This window comes from Dipodomys merriami, unplaced genomic scaffold (assembly GCF_024711535.1).
Source record: "Dipodomys merriami isolate MVZ:Mamm:240054 unplaced genomic scaffold, mDipMer1.0.p SCAF_322, whole genome shotgun sequence".
NCBI lineage: Eukaryota > Metazoa > Chordata > Mammalia > Rodentia > Heteromyidae > Dipodomys > Dipodomys merriami.
In genome coordinates this window covers 1,031,536-1,050,969 of record NW_027204738.1, presented here as the reverse complement: position 1 = coordinate 1,050,969, position 19,434 = coordinate 1,031,536, and the positions used below count along the sequence as shown (strand labels likewise).

The following is a 19,434-nucleotide window of genomic DNA, read 5'->3' as shown; positions in this document are numbered from 1 at the left end:
CTAGGAAGTCGCGAAGTTTGCGGGACGCGCGCACCGCGACGACTCGCGGGCGCTCGGGGACGACCGCGACCCGGGCGCGCGCGTCCCCAGCAACAGGCCCGTAGCCAGGCGGGGCCGCGGCGCCCGGCGCGCCTCCCTCATCAGGTGGTCGCCGGCTGCGCGCCGCCCACGGGCCAGGGCGCCGGGCCCGGAGACCCCCGGCGCGCGGCCCCCGCGCCCGGCAGCCCGGGGGAGGGGGCTTCCCACAATGCCCAGCGAGCCACAGCCGGCACTTCCGCCGTCCGGCGGCCACGGGGGTGGGGGTGCGGCGGGAGCCCCGGTGGCCGCGCGGCCCCCTCCGGCCCCGCGGCTCGGACCCAGCGGAGGGGGGCGGGGCCGGCGGCCGGCCGGAGGGGGCGGGGCTGGGGCGGCGGCCGCGGCCGGGGCGCAGCGCGGACCAATCAGCGGCGGCCTGGCGCGCGCCGGGGGCGGGGTCAGGGTCTGCGGGCGGGGCGCGCGCGGGCGGCGGGGGCCGCGGGGCTGGAGCGGCGCGGGGGCGCGCGCCGGCCTGACGGACGGACGGACGGACGGACAGGCGGGCGGGCGGACGGACGGACCGAGCGGCTCCAGCGAGCGTGAGAGCCGGAGCCGCCCAGACGCAGCGCTCGCCCGCGGCGGCGCGATCCCTGGCGCCGGTCCGCGGCCCCGGCGCCCGCCCGCGCCCGCGCCCCATGGGGTCACAGGTAAGCGGCGCCGGCTCATTGTCCGCTCGGCCGCGTCAGCGCATCGCCGCGGGGCCGGCACCGGGTCGGGCCGCCCGGGCCCCGGCCGCCGGGAAGCCGGGGCGCGACCCCGCCCCGCCGTCCGCCCCGCCCCGCCCCGCCCCGCGGGGGCGCCCTCCCGGGGGCGATCGGCGCCGGGTGCGGGCCGGGGGGCGGCGCGGGCCCGCGGGGCCGGGGCCGGAGCGGCGTGGGCGGGGCGGGCGGCGGGGCCGAGCGCGGCGGCGGCGGCCGCGGGGGCCGCGGGGGCCGCGAGCCCCGGCCCGGCGCCTCCGGCCCCGGCCCCGCGGGCCCTCCCCCCGCACCTCGACCGGGAATTTTCCAGCTGGTAATTTCTGCTGCGTCAACGCCCGGCCCCGGGAGGCGGCCCGAGCCCCCCGCCCGCGCCGCGCGCCGCACCCGCACCCGCACCCGGACCCGGACCCGGACCCGGACCCGCCCGCGCCGAGTTTGCCAAGAGTCGGAACTGCGGGCGGCGGGCGCGGGCGGCTCCCCGCGCCCTGCGGCGCCGGGGGTCATTGTCTCCCCCGGAGCTGGACGCTGGTCGAGTCTCCATTTTAATTACCGGCCGGAGCGGGCGCCGCCGCCCCCGCGGCGCGGGGAGCGCTCGGGGCGCGCGCGGGGCGCGGGACCCCGCCGGCCGCGGGACCCCGCCGGCCGCGTCTTTGTTTCCCGGTACACGGACCTGTCAGCCCCGCGCGCGGCGGGCGCCGCGCACAATGGGGCCGGACGGGGCCCCGCAGCCCCGGGGGCCTCGGCGGCGACTACACACAAAAGAAAGTTTGGCTGCGGGGCTCGGGCGCTGCGTGGGGCCGGGCGGCGGGGACCGCGCACCTGCGCCCGGGCTCCGACCCCAGGCTCCGCGCCGCCGCCCGCCCTCGGCAGCGGCGTCGAGTGCGCACCTCGGCGGGGAGCGGCGCCCGGCCCGCCGTCGGCTTCCTGGGCGCAGGGCTGGAGAAGGCCCCGAGGGCTCGCGCCCCTCCCCCCGGGACCGGGCCGGTTCCCGCACTCGGAGGTGTCCGCCCGCGGGGACCTTGACCAGGGCTGCGACCAGATCCCCAGATCCCGGATGCGCACGTGGTGCTCCGTTTCCGCCCAGGTTTAGCGGCTGAGGTGTGAACCTGTGCTCGGACCTCGGCGCTGAGGCCTCCCTCCCCCTGGCCTCCCTCCACCTGGCCAGCCTGGCCTCCCCCCCCAGGCCAGCCTGGCCTCTCTCCCCCTGGCCTTCCTCCCCCTGGCCAGCCTGGCCTCCCTCCCCCTGACTTCCTCCCCCTGGCCAGCCTGGCCTCCCCCCCAGGCCAGCCTGGCCTCTCTCCCCCTGGCCTTCCTCCCCCTGGCCAGCCTGGCCTCCCTCCCCCTGACTTCCTCCCCCTGGCCAGCCTGGCCTCCCCCCCCATGCCATCCTGGCCTCCTTCCGCCTGGCCAGCCTGGCCTCCCTCCCCCTGGCCAGCCTGGCCTCCCTTCCCCTGGCCTCCCTCCCCCTGGCCAGCCTGGCCTCCCTCCCCCTGGCCTCCCTCCCCCTGGCCTCCCTCCCCCTGGCCAGCCTGGTCTCCCTCCACCTGGCCTCCCTCCCCCTGGCCAGCCTGGTCTCCCTCCACCTGGCCTCCCCCCCTGGCCAGCCTGGCCTCCCTCCCCCTGGCCTCCCTCCCCCTGGCCTCCCTCCCCCTGGCCTCCCCCCCTGGCCAGCCTGGCCTCCCTCCCCCTGGCCTCCCCCCCTGGCCAGCCTGGCCTCCCTCCCCCTGGCCTCCCCCCCTGGCCAGCCTGGCCTCCCTCCCCCTGGCCTCCCCCCCTGGCCAGCCTGGCCTCCCTCCCCCTGGCCTCCCTCCCCCTGGCCTCCCCCCCTGGCCAGCCTGGCCTCCCTCCCCCTGGCCTCCCCCCCTGGCCAGCCTGGCCTCCCTCCACCTGGCCTCCCCCCCTGGCCAGCCTGGCCTCCCTCCCCCTGGCCTCCCTCCCCCTGGCCAGCCTGGCCTCCCTCCACCTGGCCTCCGTCCCCTGGCCTCCCTCCCCCTGGCCTCCCTCCCCCCCTGGCCAGCCTGGCCTCCCTCCACCTGGCCTCCCTCCACCTGGCCTCCCCCCCTGGCCAGCCTGGCCTCCCTCCCCCTGGCCTCCCTCCCCCTGGCCTCCCCCCCTGGCCAGCCTGGCCTCCCTCCACCTGGCCTCCCTCCCCTGGCCTCCCTCCCCCTGGCCTCCCTCCCCCTGGCCTCCCTCCCCCCCTGGCCAGCCTGGCCTCCCTCCCCCTGGCCTCCCTCCCCCCCTGGCCAGCCTGGCCTCCCTCCACCTGGCCTCCCTCCCCTGGCCTCCCTCCCCCTGGCCTCCCTCCCCCTGGCCTCCCCCCCTGGCCAGCCTGGCCTCCCTCCACCTGGGTCCCCACTCCCTGCATGCAGACATCAGGCTGGCCCCTGCCCCCGTGATGCCTGTGTCCCTTGCTGATGTGGAAGTCTGGGCAGAAACGTCCTGAGCATGCTGAGGAGCAGAGGGAAGAGGGCAGTCACTGTTGTGAGACACATTGTTTACAAACACTGTTCACCGAATTACAATCTAGCGCAAACTTCCCGTTATTCCCCTCGTGTGGGGTTGCACACAGGGAACTGGGCCATGCTGTCCCTGTGGCCTGGTTTCTGGTGCGCGTTCAGTGCTGTGCTCTGCTCTCCACCAAAACCTCAGGCCGGCCTCTGAGCACCAAAACCCCACAAATTTGAGCTCGTTTTCAAGACAGTTGCATTCTGTGCTCCAGTGCCCCTCTTGATCATTGTGTTAGTGACAGGAAAGTTCTAGAAAACACACCGTTGCCACTCACATTTGCTACCAGAGTTCAAACACCCACCACAGGCAGCTCTATCTTGGGACTGTCATCCCCAGCTCTGATTCTCATAAAAATGCAAGTTTTTCCTTTTGCTCTGTAGACATTTTACCTTAAGTTGTATGGAGTGATGGTGATGGTTGATGGGTGAAGAATCCCACTGTAAATCTGCCCCCTCACCTGGGAGGAAGAGCTAAGATTGTTCTTGTTGCTGGTTTTCTGGATGGCCAGGGCCTAAGAATAAATGGGTAATGGAAAGTATTTAAGAAGGCTACAAGGGTGGCTCAGTGGTAGAGCGCTTTCCTTGCATGCATGAGGCCCTGGGTTCAATTCCTCAGTACCATATAAGCAGAAAAAGTAAAGCCGGAAGTGGCGCTGTGGTTCAAGGGGTAGCGTGCAAGTCTTGAGCGGAAGAGGGCAGGGACGGTGCCCAGGCCCAGAGTTCAGGCCCACGACTGACCAAAAAAAAAAAAATTTATATAAGTTTTGAAACCCAATTGACTGGTCTTAGTTGTGGTTTCCCATCCTGTGGTTGGCACTTTGGTTTTCTTTTTTTCTTTCTTTGATTTTTTTTTTTTTTTTGCCAGTCCTGGGGCTTGAACTCATAGCCTGGGCACTGTCCCTGAGCTCTTTCACTCAAGGCTGGCACTCTGACACTTTGAGCCACAGTGCCACAAAGAATTTAACTGGAGATACCCAGGCTGGCTTTGAACAGCCGGCCATCCTCAGGCCTCAGTCTCCTGAGGAGCTGGGAATACGGGAGTGAGCCACCAGTGCCAGCTTTTTGTGCTTTGTCATGAACAGTTTTGGCCATGAAGTGGTATGGAGTGCTAGGGTCTGAGACCATTGGACAACTGGGATTTTTCTGCTGTTCTTGCTAACTGTGCCTTCCATGCCTGCCTGTAAGACATGGGTAAAAGAATAAAAAGACTAATAAACAAGTTCTGTTAAGACTACAAACAAGCTGGACACTGGTGGCTCACTTTGTCATCCTGTCTGCTCAGAAGGCTGAGATCTGAGGATCGTGGTTCAAAGCCACCCTGTACAGAAAAGTCCCTGAGACTCTTATATCCACCTAACTACCAAAAAAAAAAAAAAAGCTGGAAATGGAGTCATGGCATGGCTTACTTGGTAGAGTGCTAGCCTTGAGCAAAAGAAGTTTAGGAACAGAGCCCATGTCTTGAGTTCAAATCCCAGGACTGGCGTGTGTGTGTGTGTGTGTGTGTGTGTGTGTGTGTGTGTGTGTGTGTGTGTGTGTGTGCGCACACGCACATGTGCAAACATACCCCCACACACACAAAGAAAAGACTAAAAACAAGCAAGATCAGTAAAATTTAACCTAAACTAAATATGGCTTATGCAAGATTTTTCTGCTGAATAGTTGAATTTCACTGGTCATTTAATTTAGATTAAGAAATTATTAAGTATTTCTTAAACATTATTTTATCAAAAATTACTAACATTTCAAAGGAAGATGTTGAGGAATGTCATCACAGTTTTCTTTGTGCAGGTACCAGGAATTAAACTCAGGACTTTGTATTTCTGCTTGGCTTTTTCGTATCTTGATATACTCTTATTACTTGAGGTGTGCCTCCAGTTCCAGCTTTTTTTTTTGTCGGTCGTGGGGCTCTGGGCCTGGGCGCTGTCCCTCAGCTCTTCAGCTCAAGGCAAGCTCTCTACCACTTGAGCCACAGCACCACTTCCAGTTTTCTAGGGTTTATTGGAGATTAGAGTCTCACAGACTTTCCTGCCTGGGCTGGCTTTGAACTGTGATCCTCAGATCTCAGCCTCCTGAGTAGCTAGGATTACAGGCGTGAGCCAGCTTTTTGCTGGTTAATTGGAGATGAGTCTGCCAGGGCTGGCTTTGAGCCATGACTCTTAGATCTCAGCCTCCTGAGTAGCTCGGGTTATAGGTGTGGGTTGTCTGCTTATGCCGCGGCACAGGGCCCCTTCCCTTGAGCCCACAATGGACGATCATTTGTCATGGATTTTGGAAAATGGCCAAGCTGCCCTACTGCTGCATGTTCACGTCCCCAGGACATTCCAGCGTTCTCCTGCTCCTTCCACTGGGGCCTCTCTGACATGTGTCTCCATCATCCCCTACCCTCAAAATAGAAAGAAAGATCAATACATTCAAGTGAATGATGAATTTTCAGAAAGTCTTAATCTATGTAAAAGTTAAGGAACATTGCTACTTGTAGGGGATGTGGCTTTACTTTGCTTGTTTCCTATGCTTACTAGAAAATCTTCACTAATATTTCACGTTTGTGCAGCTTTTCCTTGTAGATTTTCACAGAGAGGGCACCTCTGTGCCTTGGGTTATAGGCTTAAGTGTGTGTGTGTGTGTGTGTGTGTGTTGGTTCTGGGGCTTGAACTCGGGGCTCGGACACTGTCCCTGAGCCTCTCTGTACTCAAGGCTAGCACTCTACCACTTGAGCCACAGCCCCACTTCTGGCCTTTTCTGCTTATGTAGTACTGAGGAATCGAACCCAGAGCTTCATGCATGCTAGGCAAGCACTCTACCAATAAGCCACACTCCCAGCCTTTATTATCTTTAAGTAGTTGTACAGAGGGGCTTCAGCCACATGCCTTTGCTTAGCTCTTTTTGCTCAAGATTGGCATTCTGCCATGTAAGCCACACACACCCTCCCAGCTCTTTGCTGGTGAACTGGAGATGAGTCTTTTTGATCAATCTACCTGAGCTGGCTTTGAACCTTTGAGCCATTGGTACCCAGCTTCAGCTTGGAGATTCTTTTTTTTGGCAGGGGCTGGGAGCAGGGGTGGTCGTGGGCCTGAACTCTGGGCCTGGGCACTGTTTCTCAACTCTTCAGCTCAAGGCTAGCACTCTACCACTTTAGCCACTGCGCCACTTCCGGCTTTTTTTTCTTCTGCTTATGTGGTGCTGAGGAATCGAACCCAGGGCCTCATGCATGCAAGGCAAGCGCTCTACCACTGAGCCACCTTCCCAGCCAAAGCTTGGGGATTTTTAAAGTGAATAGAAATTACTCAATTTCATTTAGACATGAGAATGAAGTGTCTGAAGAAGATAACAATGCTGGTGTGCCTGGCATTTGGCTTTAATCTTCATCCAGTTTCTAGTAGAATCCTGGATCCGCAGGACATTAGTGGTTTCCTGACTTGCTAGTCAGGTGTATGTCGGGATGCTCAGCGTTGAGGTGGTCCTGATGCCTAGAATTTACATATATCATGACACACCTTCAGGAAGCTGGGGCCGTCCTGAAACCTATTTAGAATCCTGTTTTGTAGGAAACCTTCTGAACCCCAGATTTTCCTGGACATCCATCTCCTCCCCACCCCCTCTCTCATCAAATGTAACCTAGTTGCTCTCCTAGTTGCTCCTTAGCCAACAACCCCTCTTACTAGAAGAAAACTAAGGCATCATGTAGACTGAGCTTACAGTTCAAAGGGAACAAAGGTCACGATAGGAATCAGGACAGAGGGAAAGGACTGAAATTTCCCGAGGGAGTGTCTGGCCAAGGGTGCAGCATCCAGCATTTCCCCTTGGGTGCTGTCACCCTCGGCCTGTGCTTGCTGCCTGTGTGCGTGCACGAGTGTGTGCATGTTGGTGCTGCACACTGGCCATTTCCAGGCTGGTGTGCTTTCCTTTCACATCCAGGCATGGGAGTGGGAGGAAGCTGCCGGTCCCGGCGTGCGGCTGAGCCCCGTCTTGTGGCCTGTCAGGGAACTGGAAGGCTGGCCGTGGGAGAGACTCTGTGTTCACCCCTGGGGCCCAGGAGGTGCTCAGCCCTACAGCCTGGCTTTGCATTTGTACACAGGCCAACGCTGGGGATGTTTGTAAGACTTTCTGCGAATTTTCAGTTGGGATCTGTCACATGTGAAAAGGTCATGATCCCGAGGATGGCTGGCAGGGGCTTGCTGGACGGGTCCAGGCACCACAGAACCACCTGGCTGAAGTTTGGCACAATGTGCTAGTATTTGAATGGCCCAGCCTGTCTCAACCACTTTCACTACCTCGGCTTTGTCCTCTACCCCTCTGCCAATAAAGGTTAGAATTTGTTACACAGTTGAGTTGCAGGCAGTGGTTTTTCTGTAGAAACCTTACATGAGAGAAACCTAGAGTTGTTGGCTATTGCTGTGTCTGTTGAACAGACAGATTTTCCTCACTGGAAGGCTTTGACAGGCTTTTTTTTTTTTTTTGTGCTGGCACTGGGTCTTGAACTCAGGGCCTGGGTGCTGTCCCTGAGCTTTTTTGCTCAGGGCTAGTGCTCTACCACTTGAACCACAGCTCCACTTCTGGCTTTTTGGAGGTGAATTGGAGATAAGAGTTTCACAGACTTTCCTGCCCAGTCTGGCTTTGAACTGTGACCCTCAGATCTCAGCCCCTTAAGTAGCTAGGATTATAGGTATGAGCCACTAGTGCCCAGTTTAAACAAGCTCTTAAAAGACTCTTTGATCTTGTGTTTTGAACATTTTTTAGGAGTATGAATGTACTATCATTTAATGTTCCTATCATTTAAAATAACTCTTAATGACTATAAGTTCATTTACAAATTGATCTCTAAAGGGAAACTAAGGAATTTAAGATATTTAAAACCATACAGGTACTGTTAAGACATTGTTGTCTGAAGCAAATAAAACATTTGAGGTTAATGTCACTCTGCAGTTTAGGTTTTTCTGATTAGTGTTATTTTATCAAAAATGTGCTGTTGTGCATTTTCACTCTGTTTGGTTAACTTGGGTAACTCCATAAATAGGAAATTTACATGTTTTTCTATAAGGAGATGATTGTTACCCATTCCTAAGGGTGATGTAGAAACATCTATATCATTGCCTTGAAGACATATGTGATGTCGAAACACTCTTGCCTTTGCTTTGTTTGGAGGTGTGTGTGTGTGGGGGGGAGAGAGCGAGGGAGAGAGTTCACATACACGTCCCTGTACTCAAGGCCTTGTGCTTTTGAGCTTTTTTGCTCAAGACTGGCATTCTGTCACTGGAACCATACCTCTATGTCTGGCTTTTTACTAGTTAGTGGGGAGATAAGAATCTTTCAGGAGGGCTGGGAAGGTGGCTCAGTGGTAGAGCGCTTGCCTTGCATGCATGAGGCCCTGGGTTCGATTCCTCAGCACCACATAAACAAAAAGAAAAAAGCCAGAAGTGGCGCTGTGGCTCAAGTGGTAGAGCGCTAGCCTTGAGCTGAAGAGCTGAGGGACAGCGCCCAGGCCCAGAGTTCAGGCCCCACGACCGATCAAAAAAAAGAAGGATCTTTCAGGAGCTGGAAATGTGGCTCAGTGGTAGAGTGCTTGCCTATCATGCATGAATCCCTGGGTTTGATTCCTCAGTACCACATAAACAGAAAAGGCTGAAGGCGCCCCTGTGGCTCAAGTGGTAGCATGTTAGCCTTGAGCCAAAGAAGCCCAGGCCCTGAGTTCAAGCCCCAGGATGGAGAAAAGAAAAAAAGAATCTTTCAGATTTACCTGCTTGAGCTGGCTTCAAACCTTGAAGCCTCCAAGCGAGGGTTATAAGCATGAGCCACGGGCACCTGGCTTGTACTGATGTTTTGAGATAGAGTCTTGCTTTCTGGTTGGGTCTGTACTTGATCTTCCTGTGTTTGCTTCCCTCCACAGCTGGGTGACGGGAGTGGCCCGTGTGCCCGGCCGTTTGACTGAGCGGGCATCTTGTAGGCTGATCTGCTCTGATGGCCGCTCCTCACAGCAGTGCCGGTGTGGCCAGCGTGGCAGGCATGGGGCCACTCAACCAGAGTTCCATTTCTTGAAGTTGCTGTGACACCTGTCCTGCCTAGTGTTTGGCGGAGGAGAGCGTCCCGGGGAGGGACTGGAGGAGCAGGGTGGAGCTGCTCTGCTGCAGGGTGGTGCTCCAGCGTGCCCAGCAGAGGAGCTGCCCTTCTGCTGTGCCAGCCTTGCTGGGCTGTCTCAGGCGATGGGGAGGTGCGTGGACCTCCGACCTGACGCAGGCTCGTGCCAGGTCTGTCCTGTCTCACCCCGAAGCCTGGGGCGCCTGCCTGTGTCTCATCTCACTTAGCCACTCCTGGGGCCAGAGCCTGGAAAGGCCAGGTACGGTGGCTGCGATGGCAGCGGGGCTGTAAGGGCCTGATGTCCTACTGATTGTGGAAACAGTCTGGAAATCACAGGAAGCCCAGGGTAGCCAGAGGGTTGTCTGTGTGCAGTCCTGTCCACGGTCCATGTGCGGTTTATTGCTCGGGCAATTACTGCTCTATGGTTCTGTGGCCTGAGGAGTCTGAGAGGCCTGCGCTGTGTGCAGCAGGGACGCAGCCTGCTGGACTTGAGACTCGGGTCAGGTGGCTGTGGGACACCAGAGCCGGTGCCACCGGCGTCTCAGCAGTTTCTGTCAGCAGCACGTGCACAAAAGTGGCCTCTGTGTCCAGGTGGTTGAGCTTTTGAGAAAGTAGTCAGGCTGAAATCCCTGCAGACAACCCGGCAGAGAGTTAAAGGAGGCTGAACTACCCTTACAACACCCCACAGTTTGGATAAAAATCAGGAAAGCAAAGGTGAGGTCCTGGTGTTTGCGTGAGAGTGTGGCATGGCCTTGAGCAGCCCTGTGCCATGCAGGCCCGCTCCTCTGTCAGCTGATGCAGCTCAGGTGTTCAGATAACACTTACATCTGGTAGTGGTTTTCCATTTGTTAAACCATCTAACTTCAGCCTTTTAATTTTTTGATATTTGGGTAGAAGGATTTGAGACGGGTTCACTGTGCAGCCCAGATTGGCCTCAGCTCATTATTTATCTTCCTGCCTCTGTCTTCCAAGTATTAGGATTACATGCAGGTACTATCATGCTGGCTCTGATCTGTTTTCTCTCTTTCTTTTTTTCCTGCTGGGGCTTGAACTCAAGGCTTGGGCTCTGTCCCTGAGCTTCTCTGTGCTCAAGGCTAGCACTCTACCACTTAAGCCATAGCACCTCTTCTGGGTTTTTTCAGTGTATGTGGTACTGAGGAATCCAACCCAAGGCTTCATGCGTGCGAGGCAAGCGCTACCACTAAAAGTCACTGGGTCAAGATTCATTGTACTTATAAACTGATTTATTGAATGTACAACTTTGTACAACTACTTACAGATAATAAAAATATAACTGAAGAAGTTACTGTGTAGCTTTTGTGTGGGCTCTTGGCGGCCCAGGAGCTCCTTGGCTGGGGCTCTGTCCCCTGTCTCTGCAGTCTCCCCCCCACCCCCCTCCCCCATCTATGTGCATGTTTCCACATTCATGAAGACACCAGGCACACTAAGTCACCCTACCACCTCACCTTTGCTGTGTGAGATCTGCAAAAACTATTTCTGGCTGGGCGCCAGTGGCTCACGCCTGTCATCTTAGCTACTCAGAGGCTGAGATCTGAGGATCATGATTCAAAGCCAGCCCGGGCAGGAAACTCCATGAGACACTTTGTTGTTGTTGTTGTTGTTTTTGGGTCCGGTCATGTGGTGCTGAGGAATTGAATCCAGGGCCTCAGGCATGCAAGGCAAGCGCTCTACCACTGAGCCACCTTCCCAGCCCCTCCATGAGACTCTTATCTCCAATAAACCACCCAGAAAACTGGAAGTGATGGAGTAGCTCAAGTGGTAGAGCGCTAACCTTGAGCTGAAGAGCTGAGGGACAGCGCCCAGGCCCAGAGCTCAAGCTTCACGAAAACAACAGCAGCAGCAACAACAAACGCTATTGCTGGACAGGGTCCTGCTCACAGGCACTGGGATTCTGACGTCAGCATCCCTCTGCGGGTGATGGTCCGTGCCTCCCATGCCCCTGATGGCCCTGCAGTCCATCCCAGCACACCTGACCCCAGCATCAGTGACTGCACAATCCCCACCCTCAGGGTTAGGGTCTCCCATCTCATTTTACTTCTATTAGCACAGAATGTTTTGAAATATTCCTTTTTTTGTGTGTGGGGGGGTCCTGTTGTAGGGCCTGAACTCAGGGCCTGGGCGCTGTCCCTCAGCTCTTCAGCTCAAGGCGAGCGCTCTACCACTTGAGCCATAGCGCCACTTCCAGCTTTTTTTTTTTTTTTTTTTGTCGGTCCTGGGGCTTGAACTCTGGGCCTGGGCACTGTCCCTCAGCTCTTCAGCTCAAGGCGAGCGCTGTACCACTTGAGCTACAGCGCCACTTCCGGTTTTCTGGTGGTTTATTGGAGATAGGAGTCTCACAGTCTCTCCTGCCCGGGCTGGCTTTGAACCGCGATCCTCAGATCTCAGCCTCCTGAGTAGCTAGGATTACAGGCGTGAGCCACCAGCGCCCGGCCACTTCCAGCTTTTTTTTCTGCTTAGGTGGTGCTGAGGAATTGAACCCAGGGCTTCATGCATGCAAGGCAAGCACTCTACCACTGAGCCACCTTCCCAGCCCTTGAAATATTCTTGGGTTAAAAATTAAGACTTGCTGTGCACCGGAGTCTCACGCTTGTCATCCTAGCTATTCAGCAGGCTGAGATCTGAGAATTGCAGTTCAAAGCCAGCCCATGCAGGAAACTCCATCAGACTCTTATCTTCAATAAACCACTCAGAAAACCAGAAGTGGCACTGTGGCTCAAGTGGTAGAGCGCTAGCCTTGAGCTGAAGAGCTGAGGGACAGTGCCAGGTCCAGAGTTCAAGACCCACGACCAACAAAAAAAAAAAGTAAGATGTACGTATTGCAGTTTTAAACGTAAAGAAGGCACCGTGGTTCTACTGACCCCCAGGGTCTATGCTGCATCTGCAGGGTTGACGTTGACATGTCTTCTCTGCCTGAGTGGCTTTCTGCCTGGGCCAGAGAACAGGATGGTAGTGTCAGGCAGGGAGGCCCTGTGCCCTGTCAAGGGAGCACTGATTGGCTGGGTACTTGTGACGGCTTCCTGTCAAGGGAGCACCGATTGGCTGGGTACTTGTGAGGGCTTCCTTCAAGAGAAGAGGCAGCCATTAGAAAGGATAAAATAATGGCATTTGCAGAGAAATGGGTGGAACCAGAAAAAATCATTTCGAGTGAGGTAAGCCAAGAGCAAAGAGATAAACGGCACATGTCTGATATGTGGATGCTAAATATAAAATGCAAGGAGACTCCAGAAACAAGGGACCTCCACGCGTCTTGTATCGTTACTAATGACCCCCTGTTCTCGACCTCATATATGGTCTGTAGATGGAGGTCTAATGACCAGGCTCCTCACTGGAACCTGAGGTACTCAGCTGGCCTCTCCCTTTTTTCTTCTTCTTCTTTTTCTTTTTTTTTTTTTTTTTGTCAGTTGTGGGGCCTGAACTCGGGGCCTGGGTGCTGTCCCTCAGCTTTTCAGCTAAAGGCTAGCGCTCTACCACGTGAGCACCACTTCTGGTTTTTTTCTGCTTATGTGGTGCTGAGGAATCGAACACGGCCTCATGCATGGGAGGCAAGCGCTCTACCACTGAGCCACCTTCCCTCCCTTTTCCCACCAGGCAAAGCAGAGGAAGTCCTACAGGACAACCTCCCAGCAGTTGAAACAACAGTGCTGGAAATTGCTTATCCCCAGGAATCCCATGTTAGGCAAAGGGACCTGGTCCCCAGATGGGCCTGCCCTAGTCTGGTCTTGTGTTTTTCCTCACCTGGCATCAGAGCCCAAGTCAGGGCATGCACATGTGGGCTCCTTGTGAGTGATGCATGTGGCTGGACCGCCCCATCCTGGCTCTGGAACCCCAGCCGTTCCCAGGCCCAGCAGCACCCTCCCAACCAGACACATACTGGCCCCAGGGCTCCGTATCTTCTTCCCTTGTTGTGTGGCTCCTTGTCCTGGCCATCCCCATTGCTGGAGTCACAGCCTGCCTCTGGCTCCTGTCTTCTCTCTTGTTGGAAGTTAAGAACTGTGTTCTTGACCACCTCTGTGGTGTGTGCAACCATACCTACCACTCATTTAAAAGAAATCAGTGTACTGTCATGCCAGTAATTTGACATATGGACATGGAGGTATGGTTTAAATGGTAGAGTGCCAACCAAGAGCTCAAGACCCTGAGTTCAGGCTCCAGTACCAGCACACACATCCATAAGACTTAATAGATTTGATGTATGTAAAATTCAGTTTGCACAATGATGTCACATGGCTCCTGTCTTTGCCTGGAGATTTTTAGAAGAAAAGAAATGGTCTAAACACTGTAGTGTGTGCTGAGGATGAAGAAAGTCCAAGTCTGCCTGGGTCCCATTGTGGGGTATGCTGGGTTGGCGATTCACTGTGGGGTACACTGGGTTGGTGATTCCACTGTGAGGTACACTGGGTTGGTGATTCCTGCTGTGGGGTACACTGGGTTGGTGATTCCACTGGGGGTACACTGGGTTGGTGATTCCACTGGGGGTACACTGGGTTGGTGATTCCGCTGTGGGGTACACTGGGTTGGTGATTCTGCTGTGGGGTACACTGGGTTGGTGATTCCACTGTGGGGTACACTGGGTTGGTGATTCCACTGTGAGGTACACTGGGTTGGTGATTCCACTGGGGGTACACTGGGTTGGTGATTCCGCTGTGGGGTACACTGGGTTGGTGATTCCACTGGGGGTACACTGGGTTGGTGATTCCTGCTGTGGGGTATACTGGGTTGGATTCCTGCTGTGGGGTATACTGGGTTGGATTCCTGCTGTGGGGTACTCTGGGTTGGTGATTCCACTGGGGGTACACTGGGTTGGCGATTCACTGTGGGGTACTCTGGGTTGGTGATTCCACTGTGGGGTACACTGGGTTGGTGATTCCGCTGTGGGGTACACTGGGTTGGTGATTCCTGCTGTGGGGTATACTGGGTTGGATTCCTGCTGTGGGGTACACTGGGTTGGTGATTCCACTGGGGGTACACTGGGTTGGCGATTCACTGTGGGGTACTCTGGGTTGGTGATTGCACTGTGGGGTGTGCCGGGTTGGTGGAAGGATTTTTCTGGGTGAGATGGAGCAGCAGGCCCTAGTTGCTCTCTGCTGAGTGCAGGCATCTGGACATAGTGTTTGTTGCAGGCAGGCTAGGTGCATGGGCCTCCCGGGCAGCTATAGCCAAATACCTCATGCTGAGCTTAGGCATCAGAACATCACTCCTCCAAGAGTGGAGACCTCATCTAGTGAAGATGTAGGTGGTTGGCTGTGGTTGGCAGTGCCCACTGGCTCTCCTCTTATGGCGGGTATTGGGGTTTGAGCTCAGGGACCTGTGCTAGCTCACCTTGCTTGTATTAGGCACGAGCTACCAGTGCCTGCTTTTGTGTTTTGTTTTTGCTTTCATACTTACTGCTGGGGCCTGAAAGCAAGGGCCCCACACTTGTCTTTCTTGCTGTTGGCTGGTCCTCTACCACTCTAGTGGTGCCTCTACCCAGCTATTTGCTGGTTAATTAGAGAATCTCACAGAATTTTCTGCCTGGGCTGGCTTTGAACCTCAGTATTCTAGACCTCCGTCTTTTGAGTAAGATCACAGGTGTGAGCCACTGGTGCCTGGCTGAAGTGTGTTGCTTCAAATGTGAGGGTTAAATCAAGTTGGATTGTTTAACCCAGATTTTCAGCTGGATATGGAAGTGGGGTGGTTTTTTTTTTGTTTGTTTGTTTTGGTTCCATCGTGGGCTTGAACTCAGGGCCTGGGCACTATATCTGAGATCTTTTGCTCAAGACTAATAATGCTCTATCACTTTGAGCTATAGCACCACTTCTGGTTTTCTGGTGGCTTTTTGGAGATGAGTCTCACAGACTTTCCTTCCCAGGCTGGCTTTGAACTGCAATCCTCAGATCTCTGCCTCCTGAGTAGCTAGGATTACAGGTGTAAGCCACTGGCGCCCAGCCAAACAAGAGTGGTATTTTTTTTGTTGTTGTTGTTTTTTGTAGGTGTGGGGCTTGAACTCTGGGCCTGGGCACTGTCCCTCAGCTCTTCAGATCTAGACTAGCACTCTACCACTTGCCACAGCGCCACTTCTGGCTTTTTCTGTTTATGTGGTACTAAGGAGTCGAACCCAGGGCCTCAGGCATGCAAGGCAAGCCTCTACCACTTAGCCATCTTCCCAGCCCATTGAGAGCGATTTTATCTGATGAGTGATTGTATTATTTCTGTTGTATGTGTGATTCCATTCAGGGTCCCATATCCACTCTGAATTTAGGATCTGGGTTCAGGTGTCTTTCCATGGACAAGGTTGGGCCTGTCTGTTGTTTGCAAGGTCCAGTGCTTCCTCACTCTGTGCTCTGTGGTTGGGCTTTGAGTCAGCATGTGGCCCATTCCTGTGCTGCGGTGGGTCCTGGAGGATGCAGACCCTCCTGTGTGCACAGTACTCTCCCTCAGCTGGTTTGCCTGTGTGGGTAACTCTTCTCCCTCCCCACTCCAGAGGCTGTAGAAGAAACAACAGCAAGACTTCCAAATGAACAACCGGAAGGAAGATATGGAAATCGCGTCCCATTACCGGCACCTGCTCCGAGAGCTGGACGAGCAGCGGCGGCACGGTGTGCTGTGTGACGCGTGTGTGGTGGTGGAGGGCAAGGTCTTCAGGGCTCACAAGAACGTCCTGCTGGGGAGCAGCCGCTACTTTAAAACGCTCTACTGCCAGGTGCAGAAGACCTCCGACCAGGCCACCGTCACCCACCTGGACATCGTCACCGCCCAGGGCTTCAAGGCCATCATTGACTTCATGTACTCCGCCCACCTGGCCCTCACCAGCAGGAACGTTATCGAGGTGATGTCCGCTGCCAGCTTCCTGCAGATGACAGACATCGTGCAGGCTTGCCATGACTTCATCAAAGCCGCGCTGGACATCAGCATCAAGTCGGATGCCTCGGATGAGCTCTCGGAGTTCGAAGCTGGCGCCCCGGCCAGTGGCAGCACAGAGGCGTTGATCTCAGCCGTCATGGCTGGGAGGAGCATCTCCCCGTGGCTGGCTCGGCGAACCAGCCCCGCCAATTCTTCTGGAGACTCAGCCATCGCCAGCTGCCACGAAGGAGGGAGCAGCCACGGGAAGGAGGACCAGGAGCCCAAGGCTGACGGCCCCGAGGACGTGGCTTTTCCATCCCTCTGGCCTGGAGATGTGGCCTATGGGTCTCTGCACATCAAGGAGGAGCAGACTTCTCCATCCCACTATGGAGAGAGCGGGCTGCCTTCCGCCAAGGACGGTGCCATTCAGAACGCTCTCTCAGAGCAGGGTTCCGGCCGGAGGAAGAACCGGAAGAACAAGGACACCGTGCGGCACATCACACCGCAGGTGGAAGCTGACAGCCGGCCCGGCTCCCCGGTGCCCTCCTTCCTCCCCTCATCAGGATGGCCCTTCAGCAGCCAAGACTCAAGTAAGCCCTTCATTTGAGCCAGGCGGGTGTGGCTCCCCCAGGGACTGGTGTCCGTGGCCTTGTGGGTAAAGTGGGCATGCCAGGCTCGTGCTGGTGGCCTCTTGCGTTACCCCCTTCCCTGGTAAATCGGTGGGACCATGGTGACTGTGGCCCACATTCCCAGGCTGCTCTCCTGTCCTCCTCATGGACATGCAGAGGCCGCCAGCTGGGGCTCCTCTTGCCAAGGACACCAGCTGTGGGTCTCTCGCCGGAACAGTGCTTGAGGTCTCCCTGGCCTCTTCATGCATAGCCTTCCTGGTTCCCAGAGGGGCTGTCTGCTAGGTTCCCTGGCCCAGGCTTCTGCCAGTGGTCCCCATCATGCTTAAGCTCAGCCCTTGGCCTGCATCAGCTGGAATGTTCTGTTGGAAAAGAGCCTCTCGGTAAGGGGTCAGTATGTGGCTTTCACCAGCAAGCGTGAGTTCTGTGTTCACACTAACAGGCACGGTGCTCACTCCTGCTGTACGGAAACAGAGTGTCTCCTCCCTTCCATCCTTCACAACTGCAGTGCTTGGGAGATGCTAAGCCTGGTGTGCGGGACCTGGTCCTCACAGACCAAGTATCGTGGTGGGTATCTGCCTTTCCTGTCCGAGCATCAAGAAAACAAAGTGCTCGCTGAGTACCAGGTTCTGAGCACCTTCTAGACTATGGCTTTTCCTGGGCCCCGCTGAGGGGCCTGCAGCAGCAAGCTTCCTGTCCTCCGAGGCCCGTGTGGCTCTTCCTCTGGGGCCTGGCCTCCGTTCCGGTCAGGGGAGGGCAGGCAGTCAGGCTGGTGGGGGAGTCCTTCTAGAACAAAGGTTAGAAGTAAGTGAGGGAAAAGTCAGGCATGGTGGCTCATGCCTGTAACCCCAACTACTCAGGAAGCTAAGATCTGGAAGCCTGTAGTTTAATCAACTCAGGCAGAAAGGCCACAAGATTCCATCTCCAATTAACCAGCAAAAATCTGGGCTGCAGGTGTGGCTCAAGGGGTGGGCACAAAAGCTGAGTGTAAGTGGGAGGTCTTGTTCAAGCTCCAGAACTAGCGAGATAGTAATGTTAGTTATATAGTCATGAGCACACAGCAGTAGGCAGACGGCAGCCAGCCATGGAGGTCCTAACTTCTGAAAATGCTGAAAATCTCGAGGGCACTGTGTGGTGGTCGGGGGAGGGCGGCCTATGCCTGTTTGGAGAGCTTCTAGGGCAGGGTTGGTGGAATATGCTGGGGTCCTGGGTTCCCTTCTGCTTGACTGAGGCGTCTCAGGAGCCTGGCATGACATGGCAGAAGTTCCTCAGGCTCCAGACTGTCAGGGACACCACACCTTTATATACTGTAGCTTTTGTGTTTTTTGGTGCCAGTCCTGGGACTTGAACTCAGGGCCTAGATGCTGTCCCTAAGCTGTTTACTTATTTTTTATTTTTTTACTTTTTGGTCGGTCGCAGAGCTTGAACTCTGGGCCTGAGCACTGTCCCTCAGCTCTTCAGCTCAAGGCAAGCTCTCTACCACTTGAGCCACGGCACCACTTCCAGTTTTCTAGTGGTTTATTGGAGATAGGAGTCTCAAAGTCTTTCCTGCCTGGGCTGGCTTTCAACTGAGATTCTCAGATCTCAGCCTCCTGAGCAGCTAGGATTATAGGCGTGAGCCACCGGCACCTGGCTGTTTACTGTTTTTTTATTTATTTTTTATTTGATTTTTTTTCTGGTCCTGGGGCTTGAATTCTGAGCCTGGGCATTGTCCCTGAGCTGCTTTTGCTCAAGGTGAGCACCTACCACTTGAGCCACAGTGCCACTCTGGCTTTTTTGAGTAGTTTATTGGAGATAAGAGTCCCCGGGAGTTTTCTGCCCGGGCTGGCTTTGAACCATGAACCTTAGATCTCACCCTCCTGAGTAGCTAGGATTATAAGCATGAGCTACCGGTGCTTGGTCCTAAACTTTTTTTTTTTTAACTGAAGTCTAGCACTATACTTCCTGAGACTCACCTTTGCTTTTGAGTTTTTGGTAGCTAATTGGAGATAAGAATCTCATGAAGGGGCTGGGAAGGTGGCTCAGTGGTAGAGCGCTTGCCTTGCATGCTCAAGGCCCTGGGTTCGATTCCTCAGCACCACATAAGCAAAAAGAAAAAAGCCAGAAGTGGTGCTGTGGCTCAAGTGGTAGAGCGCTAGCCTTGAGCTGAAGAGCTGAGGGACAGCGCCCAGGCCCAGAGTTCAGGCCCCACGACCGGACCCCAAAAAAAAAAGAATCTCATGAATTTACTGCCTGGGCTGGCTTTGAATCGTGATCCTCAGATCTCAGCCTTGAGTAGGTAGAATTACAGGAGTACATCACCAGAACCTAGCTTAAATATTTTTAAATATCCTGGCACTAAATACATTGACATTGTGTAACTATCATTACTATCTATCTTCAGAATTTTTTAATCTTTCCCAACAGAAACTTCCTATTAAAGAGTACCTCCAGGTCCCTCTTTGAAACACTGTTGCTTTCCTTAAACATTTCCATTCTTTTTGTCCTGGGCACTGAGCCGTTGATGCCAGGGCCAGACTCCTTCAAGTTCACTGGAAGTTGTTTTAAGGACAAGAATGGTAGTTCCTGTCTGTATCTAGCTACATGGGAGGCAATGATGGGAAGCTAGGCCTGGGC

General features: G+C 55.6%; 1 protein-coding gene across 2 annotated transcripts in view; it reads left to right on the top strand.

Annotated features, from left to right (window-relative positions):
* The first annotated feature begins 569 nt into the window (after positions 1 to 569).
* Positions 570 to 19,434, top strand: part of LOC138841567 (zinc finger and BTB domain-containing protein 46) — a 63,613-nt gene continuing 44,748 nt past the window's right edge. For both annotated transcript variants that reach the window (XM_070042314.1, XM_070042313.1), the window contains exons 1-2: positions 570 to 722; positions 15,834 to 16,782. In XM_070042314.1, the coding sequence (XP_069898415.1) occupies positions 15,867 to 16,782 (916 nt within the window). In that variant the 5' untranslated portion in view covers positions 570 to 722; positions 15,834 to 15,866. The remainder of the gene's footprint in view (positions 723 to 15,833; positions 16,783 to 19,434) is intronic.